Source organism: Pteropus vampyrus, unplaced genomic scaffold (genome assembly GCF_000151845.1).
Source record: "Pteropus vampyrus isolate Shadow unplaced genomic scaffold, Pvam_2.0 Scaffold200, whole genome shotgun sequence".
Lineage (NCBI taxonomy): Eukaryota > Metazoa > Chordata > Mammalia > Chiroptera > Pteropodidae > Pteropus > Pteropus vampyrus.
In genome coordinates, this window is record NW_011888981.1 from 3,296,152 (window position 1) to 3,318,459 (window position 22,308).

Genomic DNA, 22,308 nt, shown 5'->3' on the forward strand with positions numbered 1-22,308 from the left:
ATCACCTTTTAAGGCAAAAAAAAAAACAACAAAGAAAAGCTTTCCCTGAAGGTCTTCAAAATACAATAATTTTTAAAAATTTTATGATAGAAAAATTTTCATGCTACTGTATGATAAAATCGCATGAGTAAAATCATTGAATGGTACACTGAAAGGGTGAATTTTATGATATGTAACTGCACCTCAATAAAACGTTAAAAAATTCATAAGGTTGAAAAACTATATACAAATACACATTAAAAAGTACACATAAACTGGATGGTATGATTATGGGTACTATAAGTTTCTTCGAGTTATTTCTCTGTATTTTCCAATTTTTATACAATAAGCATGTATTACTTATATAATAGACAGTAGATTTACTAAAGCCTTTTACATGATACAAAACCTTTTACAAAGTAATAAATATGTAAAATAAATATTACGAATAAGTTTTAAATGTTTACTAAGATTATATGTGTTTTGAAAACTAAACATACTAATATTATAGGGGTACCTTAGTTTTGATATACCAATACTATAAACAATTTTAAAGATAACTCAGGAAATTTTTGCCAATTTGAAAGACATAACATATAAATAAGACAAAAATGTTAATTCATTAAAATTAAGTGTTTCCCAAATAAATATTTTTTGTGGAATAAATTGAGAACAAAGACAAATATTATCATCTAAAGAGAAATGGTCAAAAACAATTCCTAAGCAAGATATACTGCTAATTACTTTCCACTTCTCAGCTAAGCTTTAATTTCTTCAATTAATGCATTATTCGATAATGAAACTCATATGGCATATATTTTAAAAATAAATATACTGTATCTTGTACCACAAAGTCAGAAGTAGTTTGGTTTATTATATTCACTACCAATCCAACAGGACTCCTGCTATCTCTGGGAGAAGGGAAGGTCAGCAAAGGGGCTTGACCTTAGAAATGAAGTTCCACCTCTTCGGCTTCTTCCTACCATCCCAAATTACAGTAATCTTTCTGTATGATTCATTTCACATTTTCTTGGGAGAAGAGGGCCCTTCTATCCTAGACAGACTAAATCTCCTTAAAAGCAGACAGAAAAATTTATATCTCAATTCCAGCAAACTACCCCACATGATACCTGTCCAGCAGAAATACTGGATATATTTATCTAAAATGTACATTTTACCTAAAGTGTGTGTGTGTGTTGCGTGTGTGTGCACACACATGCATGTAATCTTAAAAGTATATCTTGATTCAATTTTTAATCCCCCAAATATAAAACTCCAAGACAAAAGTTTTAATTAAAATCAGTATTCAAAAAAAGTACCAATTTCATTATCTTGTATTAATTTTCCACTAACTCTAAGAAAATCAGAGACTAAACATGCTCACTTTCCAGTCCTATTGAAAAATGCAGACGAAAACTCAATGGCCAGCTGCTTTCCCATCAAGCTCTCACTGAGATTTATAGTAACTGAGAACAACCATGAAGCTTTAATTCATTTGGTTCCAGAGCTCAGACCACATTCATTTACCTACCCATAATTTATACATACTACCACCAAGAGGCAATAAACAAAGGTAACCTTCCCAACCTATATGCTGTAAATCTTCCATTAATGCCCTTAATGATATAATTTCCATTAATCAAGTTTTATATTAGTTCTTAATGAAAGTGCATGCCACTAAAGAGGCTGAGAAGTAAAATGATGAATCACTGACTAGTGTAATATCATCCATCAGTAACATAAGAATCCCCTGCAAGCAAAATGATAGATCATCTCAGTATATCAGAACATATCTGATCACAGTTAAATAGGCTCCATTTCATACTGCTACCTTCAGAATCTTAAAAAGAGGTAGCTGTTAATGCTTAAGACAAGTTGACTGGTTTGTGGAACCCTTCATTCTGCCTACGTGAGAATACTGAAGATGATGCTTTGTAATCCTAGCCCAATCGAGAGTTACAACTGCAGTTTCTTACGAAACGTGTCTAGTGGGATTATACTTTTGACTCTTGTGCCCTCACATGGATCAAATATAACTACAGAAATCAGGAATCTGTCAGAAAGCTGAATAGAAGAGATTCCAGAACAGAAATTTTACCAAAATGTTTCTATAGCAATAATCATCAGGCCTCTCAGCTCATCGTTGGCTACTGCTAAATATTTTAAATAATTAGGTCAACCTCCCTAACGACAGGTTATGTCATTCATTAGCATGTCTACAATTTGAAGTGCTAATGAAAAAAGGGGAAACTGATATCATTTGCTTCAACTGCCCTATGAAAAGATTTAGTAGACGATGAAATTACAAATCTAATCCAAGGATTTCATTTCATTATTTAGATTATTTTCAATGCAGCAATTTGTCTGCCCAATTGGCACAGATTGAGCTAGAAAATAAAATACATTTACAGACTATGAAATTTCTTTTCAAGAATCACAAAGCTCTTTCGGATATCCACCCATTTATTCTCTAATTTATTGACCTAATAATTTCTTCCGCCTCTTCAATTAGAAGAAATATAAAATTTAGGAAAAGAAAACATTTAACTTCTATAAAAACCACTAAAACAAATTCACGTACCTATCTCCTTCCAATTTTGGTATATCTGAGCAACTAGAGGAGTCTTCCAGCCAGGCCAAAGTTGGTCTCCTTGATTCAACTGCTGAGCTTGGTTCTCCTGATAGAATGAGCTGTTGTACAATTGCTGGATCATATGCATTAATTTCAAACTTTAAGTGCACCTAAAGAAAAGAAAAGCCTAAGTTTATAACTGATTTCTCAATTACTAATCTGTTGCTTCAAAATTAAAACATACCTTCATTAGTTTGGAAACATCCCATATGCAGATCTTTCCTCGTTTCGTTGCAGCAGCTAGAAAATGAGGGCAGCTCCCCGATCCAAAGCAAGATATTCTGTCAGTTCCATCCGTACAAGGAAACTGCGCAGGACTTGTTGCGAGAGTAACTGACAATGGCACATTCTGTGTGTGCTCACCTTTTACAAAGGGGCAGTTTGGGGAATGTCTCTCATGTTCAGACCTTTACATAGATTAAAGAAAGAAAAAGTTTAATAAACATCAAAGCTGTTAAGTTTGTATATTAAAACAGAACTCCAGGATCATCTTTTCTTTTTATTAACAATTAAACTTAAAGCATTCCTTATTAAAAAGACTCAAATACCAAATCATTCAACTTCATCAATACTGCTCCAACACGTTCAACCACTCACTTTATAACACAGTTGTTATAATTGATTACAAATAAAATCTCAGAAAAAAACTGAGAAATAAATGCTATAGTATAATTTATGCTATATCAACATACTGATAAAATTGTTTAAGGTCCTGATACCTCCACACACTGGTTTCCTATACTTTAAATGAATAACGACTTTGTTTCAGTTTAAAATGTACAGTACAATGACAACAGTTAACAATACTATATTGTAAATTTGAAATTTGCCTAGAAGATATACCTTAAATCTCACCACACACACACAAAATGGTAACTTATACAGAGGTGATAGGTATGTTAATTAGCCTAATGTGATCTTTTCGCAATTTGTATATATATCAAAATATCAAGTTGTACACCTTAAATATATACAATTTTTACATCTCAAAAAGCTGTTTTTAAGTTTATTATACATAGTTACATATATTATATATGGATATATATCAGTGGCCACCACTGTAAATGACGTAGTAAAAACTCAATAAGTGTCACTCATATCACAAAAAACTTTTTAGTAAAGAAAAAGAAAGCAAAAAGACCTACAGAGTATGGATAAAATGACCTACACTAAGAACACAGTAATGTATCTTATACAATTTACTACAGTACCCAAATAACTTCTAACTAAAATTTCTTTTCAAAAAAACTTAAAAAGATAGTTCATAGATTGCACGTTATTGCTTCCAAATAAATGTTTACTGATGAAAAGAAATGTCAAATGAGTTTACCAGAAAACCCTAATGTTTTTAATAAAAATAAAATACTAAGACCTCAGATCAAGACTGGTGTAATGACTTTAAGAATTTTCTCAAATACTGAAAGCAGCTTTCCCATAGAAAAATATTTATGAATAAAGTTACATTCTACAATATCATGGTATAATTTTTCAGGAATGGGTTAAATAACTTTTGTGAGGATCAGCCTGAGAAACTAAAAACTACATATTAAACTGCTTTATATATACATATATATATGCATGCATACATATGTATATGTATGTATATATGTCTATATGTGTATGCATATGTGTGTATATACATATATGCATATATATGCATGCACACACACACACATCTATATATAAAGGTGGTTTCTATAGGAAAAGACTGAGTTCCAAACAGAACCCTAACCTAAACTGGAAATTGCTCAGTCTGCACATAGATGTGACTTTGAGTTTTTAGACGGTACTTTTCAATGTAACCTGGAATCCATATGTATATTCCAGTAGGCTATACCAAGTTCACCCCACTCACATAAGCTGATTAACATTCAGAGACCTCAAACTGATTTTAGTACAAAATAAGTGACATTTTAAAACCAAATTCTGGCTCCATGACTTACTAGCCATGTGACTTTTCAGTAAATTTTATGTTAAAATGGGATAATAACTCCTATTTCACTGAGTGTCAATAAGGACTAAATTGGAGAATATTCTCTCCTATAAAACAAAGATAAAATAATACTTTCATAGGATTAATATGAGAATTAAATGAATTAAAAATATATAAAGTGCTTTAGGATAGTACCTCATAAACAGTATTACATAAATATCTGTAATTATTATTATTTCTATTAATAGGGTCTCAGAGTAGTCATTTGTAAAAATGAGGTTCCATACATAACCACTAACACTTAACCAAGTTCTAAAAGTCCATGTACTAGAATCAAAATCACCAGACTCTCCAAAATTACCTCAAAATTAAAAAGATAAATGATAAGATCCTCCTCCATACATTCCCTATTGATAGCCTGCCCTTGACCAAATCGACCAAGATTAAACTACTGAAGTTAATTGTGCTATTATTTTTATTTATTTTATCATAGTTTCCTGGTTTTCAAACCTTGATTCTATTCTTTGGCACTTCTCTCATGTACAGATTTTAGAAGTCAAAAATCTTAAAAATACTGTATTCCAAGTGATGTGACAAAGCAGACAGTGCTACCATATTCTCTTAGGACAAAGGTAAAAATATAGGTGGCAAAAGACACAAATATTATATCTATATCAGAAAAGTAAAATCTAGAAGCACATTTATAGATTAACTTAGCCTATTACATCCAGAAAAATCAAGACTCACCAGGGCTCATCAGTAGGTTCCCAACAAACGAGACATACACTACAAGTAAAACACATGGCTCTATCATCTCCAGATGAGGCAGGCTATAAATTATAAAGAAGACAGAAAAGGTCAATCAATATTAAAATAGCTTTTTAATAAAAAACTCTTCTAAAAAAGTAATACATTTAGGTAAAATTCTGTATTGAGGAAAAGAAAATTAGCCTATACTATTAGATTTCAGCAATACACTGAATCTCCAAAACATCTGCTGCTTTATTTGAAAAACTGTTTCATTAGAAAATAACCAATAAATGAAACACGGAGGCACACACATACTCAATCTCTGATCTAGTATCTTCAAGTGTTCAAAATATAGTTAAGTATATGAAAGGAAATAATCTAATAGGTTTATTATCAAAAACTGAATCCTATACAACCACACAAGAAAGGGCAAGTAAAAAGGAAAGGCAAATTAGTGAATCAATTTCATGTAATATTGAAGACAAATGGGACAAAATGCTACATATATAAAATATCAAAACTTAAACTAAAATATACCTCTGAAACCAAAATAATTTTTGAGCACTTACTCTACTTAGCATTTACTATGTCTACAGATATAAATTTATTATATATTTCAGAATCTTAAAAATAATCAACCCCTAACACAGGCAGAAGATTGTAGAAAACCTGTGATTCTATCTCTTTGCAAAGACAGAATACAATGAATAATAATTCAACAGAAATAATATCAAGGCATTACCTCACAGAGACTGTTTTAGAAAGTGACACCAAACAAAGTTACAAATTATTAGGAAAAAATGGTCCATATTCAATCTTTAAGAAAAAAAATTTCAATTATTCTAATACCAGCCAGTCCCAAAAAGGAATCTATCTTTAACTGGAAATCTGACAAACTTTGAATAAAATACTGAAATGTATTTAGTATTCTGATTTAATTTTAGTTAAGATATTCAAAACACTTTAAGATAACTAAAGAATAACTGCTCCAGATTCTTTGACAGTAACTTCAATGTATTTCAAAGTTCAACTGAATTCTAAAATTAAATATGCAAGCATTATGTAAACTGACATGTAAATATTAGATGTGATTCTTTAGCATTGGTTAAACAGTGGTAAGCCAGTCTATATGATTCAGTTGAAGTTTCTTTAAGGTAATACATTATGCCTATCTAACCCCTTTTTCTTAATTTTACTTTAGTTCAGTGAAACTCTCCATAATGTGCCATTCTCATTTTTTGTCACACTAATCTATACACTGTACAATCTCCTCTTTTAATACATAAAACTATAACTATTTTCCCTAATTATTCTTCTTTCTGCACAGTTTCTTAATCAATTCTTCAATACATTATGGATTCAGGTCGCATTTTACTACTTGCAACACTGCTACTTTATCTAGTATATGGGTAATTTATATCTCAAAAAAAATTAGAATTTCAAGAGTAACTGTAATGTGTTGCTTTTATTGCATTACCCCACATTATCTATTACTGTGTTATGAATGCAGAAGTCAAAAAGTGAAAATAAACACACATCCAAAGAGAACACTTTTCAAAAAGCATATCTGAAAAATACTGCCTATTTTTAAAAGAAAATAGTTATGAAGAATTATCTTAGTTGTTATTTTTAACAAATATTTTTTTTTTCTTTTTGTATACAATACATGACATAGGAAACAGCCACTTAGTATTAAGATCAAAGGTATGAGAATAAAACTCACATAAATGCATACATACAAGAACACAGCCAGGTCATATAAAGTTTTTGAAAAGGTATTAAAATGTTGACAATTTTACTGAAGACTACAAAGGCATGCTGAAAAAAAAGAGTTTTTTCTTTAATAGTCTTTTTTACCTGATGATAAAATCCAGCTTGAGCCATGGGATCTGGTTGTGCCCACCTATAGCCTACATGAGGCCATGAGGTAAACGTCTCCCGTCTGTTAGCTTCGCTATACATTAATGATCTAAAAGTAAACATACTTTATTTATATAATCCAAGTTAGGCATCAAATTATAGTGACACTCCTATTTCACACTGAAAAAAACATGTTTACTAGATTATCAACAAAAACATAGAAAGGTCTAACGACCAAGTTCAAGTTTGTTTTTTAAACTAAAAACGATCACTTTAAGGAATTTCTCTTAAACGGGGTAGGAAAAAGAAACCTATCTGATGGCCACAAATGATAAACAATTCCAGGAGTAGATTAAATTAATCAATGTTGTATTATTATCAAGCGGAGAACACAAAATCTGGAAATGTAGCACAGAGCAGTATGCTTTCACAATGTGCCAAGTTTTGTAAAATAAAGAGATAAAACTACAACCAAAGAAACAGTGGTTTTATCTCTATTTTGAGAAAGTATTTTCTAATTTAATTTTTTTAAGTAGATGGCAGTTTTCCGTTTTTTCTTCAGAGAAATCCTTTTCTAGGAATGTTGTGTTCTCCAGGGAATTACCGAAAAAGGAAATCTTCACATGTTTTCGTATTAAAATTTATTAGCTCACTGAGACTGAACCTATAACAGAGAGTGCTAGAGTTATTTTTCTTAAAGGATTGTACCAAAATTAGAAAAAGTCCAAATGGCTTCAAGTAAGAAAGGACTGGTAATCAAAGCTTACCTTTCCTAACACAAAGGTGAAACTGATAACAGAAAGTAAAAACAGAAGAAAAAAAAAAAGAAGTGGTAAAGGTCATCACAATGAGACCAGAAAAACACTTTTCTTTAAATTCTTCCCTAAATATGTACATGATTTCCTATTATATTGCTAGTGATTTTAGGTTTAACTTACAGTTGTGTTCTAGTTTGAAAAGAACAATGACTTTGAGTTAGAAAAGCCTAATTCTTTACAGGCTATAGATATCTTCAGGATCTTTGTCAGAAAGCTGTCTACTTAGTTTTATTACCAAACAAAACAGCAAGAGCATCTAATAGACCCTAACTCCGACAGACTAAGTTCATCAAGGTCCTCAACAGGTTCCTAGATTCATTTTTAATGAAACAAACACCACAGACTACACCAAAATTCTTATTTTGAAACATTTTAACACCTCCAGAAACATTGACTATCCTATCCAATGAATGCATTTCCTAAAATAAAACATTTACCACAACTTGCACTGATTTTTTTTTTAGAAACCTTGCTACTGTTTGCAAAGAAAATAGCTCTGAAAGGCTGTTTTATAATCTCAGGACAGGCATATCTCTCAGATAAGAAACATTTATTCTAAGTACATATTTTTCTTTTTCCCCCCTCTCCAGACATATTCCAAAGAACATTTTAATGATAGCCACATTTTTAATCTGACAGTTATTCAGATTAAAAATGATAGCCTCTATGTTTTGCCCAAAACATGAAGAAAGCAGTATTACTATGGAATATAAAAATTCTTCACAAATGTTAATGCCACCAATATGTTATTTATATAATAAAGCTACAAAAAAAGGGCAACTGATTAAGCAGTCTCAGTTTACAAAGAAATAAATTAATAAATACTGCAAACTAATATAAAAGCCATACTAAAGGTAACAAAAGTTAATTCATTCAGTAGTGCCTTTAATAACATCAGCATGTACTATTTATAAATGTACGTCAGAAAAAAGCATAGGGAGATATACATCACATCAATGAAAATATTAGAACATAAAATGCTACATGTAAAGGTGAAAGTGAACTTATCAAAACTGTTAAATTTAATATTTCAGCATAGCATTTTTAACTTTAAATACTTTTAATAAGAATCTGATAAATGTTTCAAATAATAAATCATTTAAGTTTTTCAGTGAATGCACTGCTGGCTTTTTAATGTTTTATACAAAGCAGAACCTCAATAAATCTCTAATGAAGAAGATGATGGTTATGATTTTTGTAATACTCTGTTTAAATCCAGGGCAAGGAGCATAAAAATCTTAATTCAAAACAGTACTAATTAATTTTTAACTTTTTGGGTTTTTTTTTCATAAGAAATAGTATATGGCCCTTATACTTAGATTCCTGCATAGTTTTCTATCAAAATTCGCCTCAAAGTTCACGAAATTTCAATGAGGCAAAACAATTCTTATATATTGAATAATTATATTTTTAAGTTGATTCAAATATTCACTAACCAAGTATGAAGCTGGAATCAAAATACAGTTTTATGATCCCTTTAAACACTTTATAGGCACCCAAAGAGATAGCAATTCAAGTGGTAGTTTACCTTCAGTATTTTGATAGAAATGAGAATCTGAATGGTTTTCAAAAATATTCTGAAATATTTTTTTAATCATAATCAAATTTACAGTTGTTCTTGGTTAATCAAAAAAACTAATCAATTCGATCTCAGTGTGACATCTCTTTATAATCAAGGTTATACCTGTCCACAGAACGGCCTGGCCCCACTCCAAGTTCTGGACGTGCACTAGGTAAGAGGTAAGACAATCTGTCCATCACTGAGGACGCCACAGGTAAGGCAGCAACATTTTGATTTATTTTCTTGAGTTCATTCACAATGGCACTGGCAACAGACTTCAACACATGATGAGGAAGATGAAATGTAACTGTGGCCCACTGAAAAAAAATGGGGAGTATAAGCAAATATACGCAACAGTTTTAACCAAAATCATCTTATACGTTATAAAATAAAGAAATATCAGTCTCAAATAGGTTTACTCCATTAATTCATCATTTAAAGCAGGAATCTGCAGTTATGTAAAAAATAAAATCTCAATTAATCACCCTGAAAAAGAGTTTAGAACCAATAAAATCTCAATTAATCACCCTGAAAAAGATAGTTTAGAACCAAATGATAGCATATCTTTACATATCCTACCCATAATTAAGGATAACTAAAATCGTCTGTCATTTTTTCATATTCATCCAGCACATACGCAATGGTACACACAAACTCAGCATTCAAATATCTCCATTCATAAGAATATAGTTGTACAGTTTATCACAACTGGGGTAGATGAGGAATTACATTAGCTTAGCAGATTCTTGTGAATTTATTTATGTTGTCAGCATAATCCAACAAAATTAACCGAAAGCATAGATCTTACAGTCATACAGACTTGGGTTTTCAAGCTCATCTTCACCATTAACTGGTACCCTGGTCAAAAACTTCAGTTTCCTACTTCTGTGAAATGGGGAAAAACAAATATCTATTCACCTCATGTTCTTAGGAGAATTCAAGTGAGGATTGGTACAGTGATTAACAGAGTAAGCATTGAACAAATGTTAACCACAATTATTTAAGATTAAAATAACTATTTAAGAAGATTGCAAAATGCTAAGTATTATTATTCTCCCAGATAAATAAGTCTATAAAGTAATTTCATCTTTGTATCTTGTCCCTGCTCACCTACGAATGGTTTCCTTCCACTCTGTCTAGTATACTCTAAATAGCCTACAATTAAATTATTACTGATCTATATAAATGGGAAAACTTGTGGCCAAAAACATGACTAGAAAATAAAACAAAAAAAGAGGGAGAATGAAAGCCTCTGTTTTAGATCTAATCTGATCATATATCCAGAGCCTCTTGGTTAAAAGGGAGGCTGAATCCCCTTGAGAAAGAATCTTACAACAGTGCCCCAACTATACACTGTAAATCATATTCCGAGCCTTCCCCAAAGGCATCCATGGGCATTCACTACTGTCACTGTGTGCTGGAGAACAGAAAATATTGTGATCTTGCAGGCATTACAAGACAGCAGCATTGAAGAGAGCAAAACATCACAGTGGAAGTGAGTAGTTAGGATAGTCAAGTGATTAATAGAGTATTGATTCAAAGCTGTCTCACTGAGCTATGTGGGTCCCCAGACCCATCTTGTCGTTATTTCTCCAGTTCCCAAATGCATAATTGGAAGAAATATAAAATAGGCAACTAGAAAAATTTCTACATTGTTTATTGTTTCTCTGATCCTCTCTGAGAACTATTAAAGCAAGGTCAAGCTGACACCCATAAAACTTTCATTCTCTACAATGCTACTAAACCAAAGCAATATCACATTCCTGAAAAAATTTCTGAGACTGATGCCACTATAAGAGACCTGAAAGATAAGGAGTAATTAAAACTACCTCACCTCCATTTAACTGACCTATTTGGCATATGCAGAATAGAAACAGATCTTGAAGAATGAATGTAGATTGTAAACTACCAAGTTGTGACTTGAATTGCAGCTGCTTCCACATGAGGTATTTTTACCGAAGCAGATCAACAAATCCCTTGATATACAGTAGGCAGTTACAGTTCTGTGAAATTCTTTTTTCTCTCTACCAATTTTTAAGGACTATCCAAAAGTAGACTGGTTTTATGTGGCCATAATAATAAATTTTCACAGTCTTATTACCCTGGAACTGAATCTCAAGCTCTCTACCGTAATCTATTCCACCGAAATCCTGATCAACCTAACAACTTGCAGATCACCACACTGAACCTACTACACTGATAACATCACACTAATTGGTCCATATGAGGAGGAACTTAATGCCTTAGTAATAAACATGCAAACAGAGAGAATCAATAATCCCCAGAATAAATCAGGGTCCTGCAACCTCTGTGAAGTTTCTGGAGGCCCAATTGCCTCGGCTTGTCAGGATATTTCCTCCAAAGTGCAAGACAAGTTGCTACGACTTGTAAAAGCAAATACTGAAAAAGAGGCAAAACGCTTGGTGGGCCTAATTGGATTTTAGATCAAATATTCATCATATTTCAATGTGTTGCTCTAATTTATTGACTAATACATAAGGTGCAGAAGAAGCAGCTCTGCAGCAGGTCCAGGCTAAACCATAAGACGCTATACCACTTATAACCTTTTGAGCATATTCAATGACACTAAAAGTGTCTGAGGCAAGTAACGATGTAAGGAGTATGGCAATCTGATTGCAACAATCAAATAATGAATGCTAGGGCAAAGTCATGCCCTCTCCTGTAAATAACTGTTCTCCTTTCAATAAAACAGCCCCTGGCTTCTTAGTAGTCCCTAACAGAAATTAATATTATTGGACATAAGACAAAAGTATCCTTTATCGAATGGTTTGTAAGAGACCAGTCTTAAGAAAACCCAAAAGGCAAGTTTTGGATAAGCTGAATAAGCAAGTAGCTCAGACTTCTACAATACCTCTCTTGTCATAATGCCTTCTCATTCCACACTAAACTCCTTATGAGATAACTGAGGAAGAAAACCCTTAGCTCTGCTTTACAGATAGTTCTGCAGGTTATGCTGGTATCATCCGAAAGTGAATGACAGCTGCATCACAGTCCCAGGACAGTGAAGAAGGTAAATTTTCTCAGTGGGCAGAACTTCGATCAGTACATTTAGCTGTTCTCTTTGTCTGGACTGAGAGTTAGTCAGAAGTAAAGAGCTTCACTGATCAATGGACAGTAGGTAATGTTTTGATTGGATAGTCGGGCATTGGGAAAATCAGGATTGGAAGACTGTTAACAAGGAAGTCAAGAGTAAAGGTCTATGACTAGATCTCTCAAAAGAAACAGAGTGTGAAAACATTTGTAAAATACATGAAGGCTCATCAAAAGGTATCCATTCCAGAGGAAATGGATAAATTATACACATTACGTAAATGTCACTAACCCTCTCTCTATAGCCACTCCAGTGCTTGTTCAATGGACCTGTATGCAAAGTGCCATGGCAAAAGAGATGGAGGGTTTGTACAGGCCCAACATGAACTTCCCCTCGGCAAGACTAACTGGGCTACAGCTGTTGCTGACTGCCTAATCTGCCAATAGCAGATACCAAAGCTGAGCCACCGATATGACACCATTTTCCAGGAGGAACAGCCAGCTATCTGATTGATCACTGATTATACTGGATTCCTTGAGTCAAGAATTGGGCAGCAATTTGTCTTCACTGTAACAGGTATGTATTCTGGATGTGCATTTACCTATTCTGCCCACAATGCTTCTAGCATATTACATCACTGCTTGTGGACTCATGGTTTTTATGCGCCAACATGGTTTTCCACATACATCTTTGCTTCAAAGCACTTCAAAGGAAAAAAAGAATCCTGCCCATGAAACTGGTGGGTCTAACAATGGTATCGTTCAGAAGGAACTAGCCTGACAAAAAAGATATAATGTCCTACTCATTTTCAGTACTAATTGGGAGAGGTGTCTGAAAGGCTGGAGTTCTCTTACAGAATTATGTATATGCTTTAAATCAACCAAAAATGCATGACAGTTTTTTCCAATAGGGTCACTATTATAGTTGATAACCCATTCACAAACTTTTTTTTAAGCTTTATGCTCTAGAGGTCTTACATCTCAAAGGAGGAATGTTCCACCAGGGTACAACAATGGTTCTACCGAGTACGTACTGACACCGTTACATAGCATCGGGCAAAGGAGGAAGTTATTCCACTGGCTGGTATGATTAAAACTGACAAATAAGGAAATTGGATTGATGCTAAATAACAGGGGCAAGGAGAACTTAATTACAATCCAGATTTTCTAGGGCATCTCTAAGTCCTTCCATGGCTAATAAAAGTGAATGAATGGTTACAACAACTTGAACACAGCACCACTGAGGATTTGGATCCTGCAAGAGTGAAGACTTGACTCACTCCACCATGTAAAGACACCTGAACAACTGAGGTGCTGGCTGAGGATAAAGGGAACAGGGAATGAGTAGTAGAAGGAGGATAAATATCAAGTATATCCTCTTAACCACTATAAACTGGAGGGCTAGAACAGCTATTTTCTTCCCTTATTACATGAATGACAGATGGATATAGATTTAGACAGATACAGACACATAGATATAGGCCGATATATAGACATTATTTTATGTAATAATTTTTGGTTATAGTTAATTTTGTCTTTAGGTGGCAGAGTTCTGTTACCTAAATAGTAGAGGCTAACTAAATTTAAGGATTAGTTAATATTACCTAGGGATGACTAATATATCATAGGAGTGTCTCTAACAGAAATTAGTACCTATCCATGAGACAAATGTTTATGCAATCTGTCTCTCTCCCCATCTCCTCTCTGGGGATGGAGAGAAAGATTCTTCACTTGTAAAAAGGAACAGTGCCTCTTGTTAAGTAAAAGAATATTATTTTTGTGGTATTAAAGTTTAATGCATATAGATAGTGTATACAGAGATGCTGAGTAGGCAAAGGGGTGGACTGTACCAGTTATTAAACTATTGTGTCTAAGCTCTAAACCTTTATTCCTCTTCTGTCATGTTGAGGCTGGGACTCTACAAACTACATTTCTCATTTGCCAACCAGTTTCCTGGCTGTTGGGTTTTGACAAAAGGAACACAAGGATGGAAATAAGAAAGCATGATGAAGGGAGAAAAGCTTGTTCCTTGTTATTACTTGTCATTGCTGTCAGCATTGTTTCAGCAAAAGACCTAGTGGTAGCAGTTGATTCTTCCAGCAGTTTGTTTCATTTTCTTAACATTCCCAGAACTAGTGTCACAGAGCACCCTCAGAGGTACTAACATCAGCCAGGCAGATATAAGTCTCACTTCCACAAGCTCCAATCTCCAAGTTCTTCAGGTGCCATCTGGGCACCAGCTCTTCCCCAGAAATCAGAGGCCCAGACCCATGGGGCCCATTCTCTAAGTTTATAGGGTCTGATAAACCTAACCTCCTATTCCTCCAGACCTAAGCGAGAGCTGCTTCCTGTAGTTACCATCTGTGAGTCGTCTTGGCATTTCCTTTTCACGTTTTCAGTTCACATGTTACATCAGTCCCTTATAATAAATTCTGTTGGAATGCACAGTATGGTTTCTGTTTAACTAAAAAAAAAAGTCCTATTGATGGGTTATGGATTAGTAAAATCATCGTAAATCTACAGAATAAAATTCAATATTAATACCAGATCTATGAGGAATGATATGAAAAGATACTCGAAATACATTCTTAAGTCAAGGAAAACAAAGTATATGCTATAATCTGACTGTATGTGTCCTCCCAAAATCCATCTGTTGAAATCCAAACCCCCAAAGGTGATGGTATTAGTAGGTAGGGCCTTTAGGAAGGACTTATGTCATAAGGGTAAAACCCTCATGAATGGGATTAATGTCTTTATAAAAAAGGCTCTAGAGATATCCCCTGCCCTTTCCACCATGGAGGATGTAGCGAGAAGGCGCCAGCTATGAACCAGGAAGAAAGACTTCATCAGAAGGCAACCAAGTTGACACCTTGATCTTGGGCTTCCCATCCTCCACAACTGTAAGCAATAAAGTTGTTGTTTATAAGCTACCCGGTTAGTGGTATTCTGTTACAGCAGCCCAAATAGACTAAGACATTATATCATAGCATTTTAGTATAATTACAACTATACTTGAGAAAAAAGATTTATAAATGCAAAGGTTATTTTTAGGAAAATGGCTTTTACCTTCTACCACACATTGTTCAGTATAGAAATTTTATATGTTACAATTATAACTAAGGAAAGATCTTAAAAGAAAAACAATTTAATTCAAAACACTATCTCCCACAGACACCCCTAGTCATACAAAATAAAATTTATTTTTCCCCATTTCAAAGGAAGTCCAAAATGGCCCCATTTCCAAACACATAGTCCATTTCTCATTGAAGCTCATGACCTGAAAGAAACGTCTCTTTCATCAGCCTCTCAACCAATATAGGGTCATCAAGCACAGAAGCTTTAGGAACAAAGTAAGTAAAATAGTTCCAACAAAGTTCAGTTAAAACTGTTTCAACTTTGAGATGACTTATAAGCACATTATGTTTTTTAAAGGAGAAAAATCTAGAATTGGAACATTTCCAAAAAGGGTGGGGGAGGGAGAAGACAGATAAAAGCATAGAGGTATTATTTCTATTATAATCCCAAACAAGGTAACTTTTCAAAACTTCTTACCTTAGCAACTTTGTGGTTTGCTGCAGTCTCATGAGATGTATTTTTTAAACCATCTTTAAGCTGTGTGATGAACAAATCATAACCCTCCGTACTAGAAATATCTACCTTTTCTAAACATGCTGATAGGAGCTGTTGTGCCTAAATGAAAAAGATGATCACAGAAAATTAAACAGAATAAAAAATGCTAAATTCAGATTCCTATTCAAATATTTTAATTTGTAATGATTCTGATAAGTACTAAACTAAAGCTAATCTTGTTATTTTTTTTAAAACAATCAATCAAATAATTATTTGAAGGGCTATTACAAAATCAAATGACATATGGCAATGTATTTAGTGTATTACCACATAGTAAAGTTTCAATAGACTAAAGTTTTCATAAACCAAGGCAAGATAGAAAAAACTGGACAAGTTGAAAACATGAACAAAAATGATAGAGCTAAAATTTTAAACACATAAATGTAAAGTCCTTTGATGAGCTTTAAATATTCAAACTATGCAAAACCATAAAGAAGGGATATTCACTAAGTCAGCAGGTAATATTACAAGGCTCTTTGCATTGTTACCCACATATTCAACATGAACTACCTTAATCGAAATATATAGTCTATATATGGAAAAGAATACAACCGCACTGATCCAACAAAACCTAGGACCCCATACTTTAGGCAAGACACTGACAAACTAATGTGGAGCAGTAAAGAATGCCTGGGATGTTGGAAGGTCTACAAACAATATAATGTGAACAAAAGAGGTGTAATTATTTAGATAAACAGAGAGAAAAACCAGCCAACAGATGTTAGGAGCCAGCTAAATACCTAGGCATTTCAGTCAGTGTAGCAGGAAAAGTACTGACTTGAGCATCTAGATAATATAAATGTTCGAATATTTTATTGTGATTCTGTAGTTCTTTTTAAAACTTGAACAATTTGATACAATCTTTCAGTGTAAATATAATATAGATCCTTTAAGGTATCAGCTTTATTAAGATATCACCTGATCTAAATTCCTTAAATAAGGAGAAAAATATGTTCAAAACGAGTAAAACTAATTCTCTGTTCAAAGATTTTAAACGTGCCACCAGATCCAGATATTCTAATGATAAAAAGATGGCTACTGTTCTCAGAACTCAAATGTCCAGCCACATGCTTTCAATATTAATATATAATAGATGACTCTGATATGACACTAAATGTGAAATCTAAACAGATATATGTTGGTATCTTTATTAAAAAACTTCTTCCAGAAAGAATAAAAACAGTTAAACTGCACATTGACACTTTTGTCCTAAAAATAGGAAATATACTATATTGATTTTATCAACTAACCATTTCAATCTCCAAATGTAAAACAATTAATAATTAACAGTACAAAGACAGAACTAATATCTCACTTTTTTTTTTAGGGAGCACAGTATTATAATCTTTTATAGTCTATTTAAGATGATTTAAAATCCAAATATTTTAAATGTTTTAAAATCCAAACATTTTAAATGTATTTTTAAGTTACATGACATGTACATCAATGGATACAAGAAAAAAATTTAAGCTAGGATACACTTACAAATTAAGTAATAAATATATAACACAATAGAAAAATAAATACGGCTGAAATTTTAAATTGGGATTGATGAGATGTGCTACCTCGCAAATATTACTAGTTGTCTGCTAATATTTATTCCTCCCTTTTTTTAATACTTAAAAAAAATAAACCACATCTTTCTGATCTTCTCAGCCTGATGTAGCCATGTGACTAAATCCTAGTCAATGGAGTAAATATGAAAAGGGTATGCGTAAGAGAGTTTGTGAAACGGAACAAAGGGGATGTAGGAGAGAGAGAAAGAAGGAGGGAGAAAGAAAAAGGAGAGTGGTAGGGTTGTGCCACAGGGTGCTGCCCTGGACTCTTGTCTTCCTTTTCCCTATTACTGGGAAATAATGAGACTCGGAGCAGCTGTCTTGGACTAACATGGAAGCTAAGTATTGAGGTAAACAAAGTTGCCCTGCACTGTTACTGGAAAGAACTATCTTCTTTAAGCCATTGTATTTTGAGGTCTCTGTTACAGTGGTTTAACCTGTACAGTTCACACTTAACTATCTCTTCAAAAAGCATCAATTAATTATGCACAGTACAGATAGTATTTAAATAAAGCTGTGATCAATAAGTTAATTCGTTTGTTTTTATAGGGCTACATACATGTCCTCAAAGGACAACCTAATTTCATCAATGGCTAATAGGACTGAGATTACATTAAATAGAAAAGTACATGGATATTTATTTCAACTTACCTCTGTAACGGGTAATTCAAGCTGAACCACATCATCCTGCTTTGAAACTGGAGTTTGCAGAGCAGTGTCTAACAACAAGATTCCATTAAGGTCCTTCCTACACCCTACTGCATAGTCATCCACAAATATAACTTTATCCACGGCAGAAATATACTGACATTTCACCTGTCCACCTGGTTTAGCTGTTAAAAGAACAAAAATTCAACACTTAAGATTTTAAGACCAATAGTCCATTAAAAATAAATGTTTACATAGCAACTAAACACATTATATATAATCCTGGAATGGAAAAACTTGCTCTAAAGAACATTAAAAGAACTGTAGATCAGATAAAAGTATCAATGTGAAATTACCAACATGACAATTACATTGTTATTATATAAAGAGAATATCACTATTCTTAAAAATAGAATAGTAAAGGGTAGAGGGGCATGATATATGTAACCTACTCTCAATAGAACAAAATATGTATGGGTATATGTATGTGTATATATATATGTGTGTGTGTATGTATGTGTATATGTATATGTATACATATACGTGAGGGAATGAAAAGCAAATGTGGTAAAGTATTATAATATAATATAAAAAATTATAATTAGTGGAACTGGGTAAAGGGTATAAGGAAGTTCTTTGTACTATACTAATTCAAAATTAAAGCATTCAGAACAAAATTTTAAAATATTCAGTATTTTTTAGTCATATTTTGCAAAACTCAATAAGCATAAAGTCAGTATGGATAATTTCTATTATTATTATTAATAATTTCTCAAAAGTTCTTCAGGGCTTTTATATCTGAGATAAAGTTATCCAAAAAGTTTATAACCTAAGAGATCTAGTAAAGCCTCTAGTTCAACTACTACTGAAAAAACAGGCAACATTGAAGACCAATGTTCCCTGAAGTTTCTGCTGAGTCAATATCAGAAGACAAACAGAGCCAGTGAATAAACCATAAAATTTCTCAGAATAGGTTGGAGTAGAATTTCAAGAAATCTTACAAAAGACAGTAATAGTCAGAAGCTTTAAATATAATAGCAAAAAACTTTTGGAAACGCTAACTTCAGAGTCTACATATAAATTTATAAGGTGTATAAAGAGATTAATGTTAAGCACTTCTGCCACAAATGTCGGTCTCTGATAAAAAGATTTTTAAAAATGAGCAACTGTGAAATTTTACTGCATTAAAGACATTTCTCTGTGGGCAAGTAATCCTACTACTAGCATAACTCATTCTAAATTCCTACTACAACTCACTCTATGAAACATCTCTATTACTAGTACTGCTATTGCCTAACAATACAAAAGCAGGAAAATGGAAATAAATCAGGGTTCCACCCATCAACCTCTAGAACAACTATAAAACATGTTATAACCATGAATATTAGGATTGGCTTTCTTAAACTCAGATTATTATAGCTCCCCTGGGCTCTAATAAACAGCTTGGAGGCATTACAGAACTGATTAAGAACTAATTCATTATCTATATATAAAACATGAAAAAATTCATAACATTTCTGTAGTTTTGGAGGCTTAAAATGTATGTTAGTATATACAAAAATAATCTCTGTAAAATAAAATAGAAATATATACCTAGCACTTCTGATCTCTAGGTAAAAACCACAGGAAACAATACAAATTATAAGAGCTCAGAGTAAAATTGTGTAAGAACTTATATAGTTTCAAAACTCGTTAACTATAATGTTTTTAAATAGACTATTCCTTTTTTAGTTTTAGGTTTAGAGCAAAATTGAGTAGAAGGCACAGAGATTTCCCCCATACACATGGCCTCCCCCGCCTAACTATAAATTTTTAAAAAACAAACTACAAAGTCTGCTTTATGGTTTCAGAGATGTGTGATTACCTAACAAACTATAAAAATCATAACTTTGTTAAAACTTTCTCGGATACGTATGAAATGTAAGAATGTACATCAAGGTTTTCAACTGGGTATCCATATAACCCCAGGATTCCAAGTAATGTCAGTAGAGATTCCTCAAGAGATTATAACTAAAAAAAGTCGTCAACATTGTTTTTTGAACTTCTTATACTATGCAACAACACCATTCAAAGTAATGCACAGTGACCAAGCAATACTGTTGGCAATTTCTTCAGAAGTCTTTCAGGTCCATCCATATAGCTGCATGCAGTAGGACCACGTTCATTTGGATGAGTCCATTCTCGGTTTTTGACTAGAGTTAAGGAAGGCCATTCATAAGCAGTAAGTGCTGTACTGCACAGCAGGGAAGACGAGCTGATACCAGCCATACTCCCTCTCCAGGCTCTTCCTATTTGTATGATCTCATCTTAACTAATTACATCTGCAAAGACTGTACTTCCATATAAGGTCACATTCTGAGGTTCCCTGTGGACATAAATTTTGAGGGAAGATTATTCAGCCCATTACCAATCTTTTATCTGAATCTTACTCAGCTTGAGAACTTTAAGAGAAAGAGCTATCATAATGTAATCTGATAGTACACTCGAGATTATATTTTACCGATCTTCTAGACAAGTGCTAAATTTCTGTGAAGGAAAAGTATCCTGCAATGAACAAAGAATATTTTCTGGAACTTTCCACCTTCTCACATGTTTGAGCAAAACTTATTTAACAAGCAACAAGACCAAGGACGGAAATTCTCTTATTTCAGTTAAAAATGAAATCCATGTGTGCTTAATTCTAACCCAGAATGGTCTATTTCCAAAGCAAAAAAGCACAGGTTTCATAATGAAAGGTAATGTCACTATTTGTTTTTAGTTTCTCAGAATAACAATTTAAGCACATAAAGATCCATAAAAAAGATGAAGAAACTAAGAAATCTAAATTGGAGCCTGATTCTGTCATTCATTCAGTAAGAAAGCATCTTTTCAAACTCTTGTACAATATGGTATCTTAAGTTATACCTTTATTCATACTACTTTGGTTCATAGTTTTAATAGCATTACTATTCAACAGTCAATAAATTTTAATGTTACAAATAACATTAATACACAACTTACAACTTTTATTTAAATTAAATCTCCCATGCCTATCTTAAAAAATATTAAATCTCACTTTGGCATAAACCAGCTATTTAACAGAAACTTATTTTGCTTGCCTTATGAGTTTACAATGTCTGAAAATGAATTTCCCAACGACAGATAAATTACACTTAAATAATGCTTGTTCTGTCTTAAAGAAAAGTTGGCTAAAACTTATTTGTTTTTACGTAGGGGAAAAACATTCTGGCACACATCCTGTGCCACGTACTGCACCTAGTTACAATTTTGTATAGAAGATATTTGTAGAAAGACTTTTAAACCTACACAGATAGGTCAAAAAATTTGTTTTCAAGCAAGAAATTTCAAAAGAGAAAAAACTCAAACGTCCTCCACCTACACCAGAGAATCGGCAAACTTCTTGTGAAAAAGGTCAGAGAGTAAATTTTTTAAACTTCAAGAGACATGATCTCTCTCACAATTACTCAACTCTGCCCAGGTACCACAAAAATAGCCATAGACAATATGTAAATAAATGGATATGGAAATGTTCTGAAAACACTTTAGTTACAAAATCAGGAGACTGCCTGAGAGCCACAGAGTGGGTGGCAGGCCTTAGTTTGCAAACCCGATTGACGCTAATGGATTACATTAGTGCTGGTGTTCTTTCTGGGCAGGGGAAACTTTAAAATAGTAGGTTAGAAATTTTACAGCCAGAAACAATAAGCTGCTGCAAACAAAGAAAAATCTTGAAACCAACTAACGAAAAGTATATGTTACAAGGAAGTAATAATTACAACAAAAGCACATTTATCATTAAAAACCATGGAGTTCATTAGGAAGTTTACAATAAAAGCACATTTATCATTAAAAACCATGGGGTTCATTAGGAAGTAGACCGTTTCTAAGTA

At 33.0% G+C, this 22,308-nt stretch overlaps 1 protein-coding gene across 14 annotated transcripts in view; it reads right to left on the reverse strand.

Moving 5' to 3' along the window:
- The window catches only part of BIRC6 (baculoviral IAP repeat containing 6), a 190,377-nt gene that overhangs the window by 149,717 nt on the left and 18,352 nt on the right, over positions 1-22,308 (reverse strand). For 11 of the 14 annotated variants that reach the window (XR_002783251.1, XR_002783252.1, XM_023537784.1 and 8 more), the window contains exons 2-8: positions 18,422-18,603; positions 16,137-16,274; positions 9,657-9,850; positions 7,152-7,278; positions 5,292-5,374; positions 2,796-3,018; positions 2,561-2,721 (exon numbers count right to left, since the gene is read on the reverse strand). Coding sequence is in view for 12 of the 14 variants with exons in the window: in XM_023537784.1 (XP_023393552.1) it covers positions 2,561-2,721; positions 2,796-3,018; positions 5,292-5,374; positions 7,152-7,278; positions 9,657-9,850; positions 16,137-16,274; positions 18,422-18,603 (1,108 nt within the window). In the remaining 2 variants the exon portion in view is untranslated. The remainder of the gene's footprint in view (positions 1-2,560; positions 2,722-2,795; positions 3,019-5,291; positions 5,375-7,151; positions 7,279-9,656; positions 9,851-16,136; positions 16,275-18,421; positions 18,604-22,308) is intronic. The other 3 variants (XM_011372105.2, XM_011372104.2, XM_011372101.2) reach the window with 1 other exon arrangement.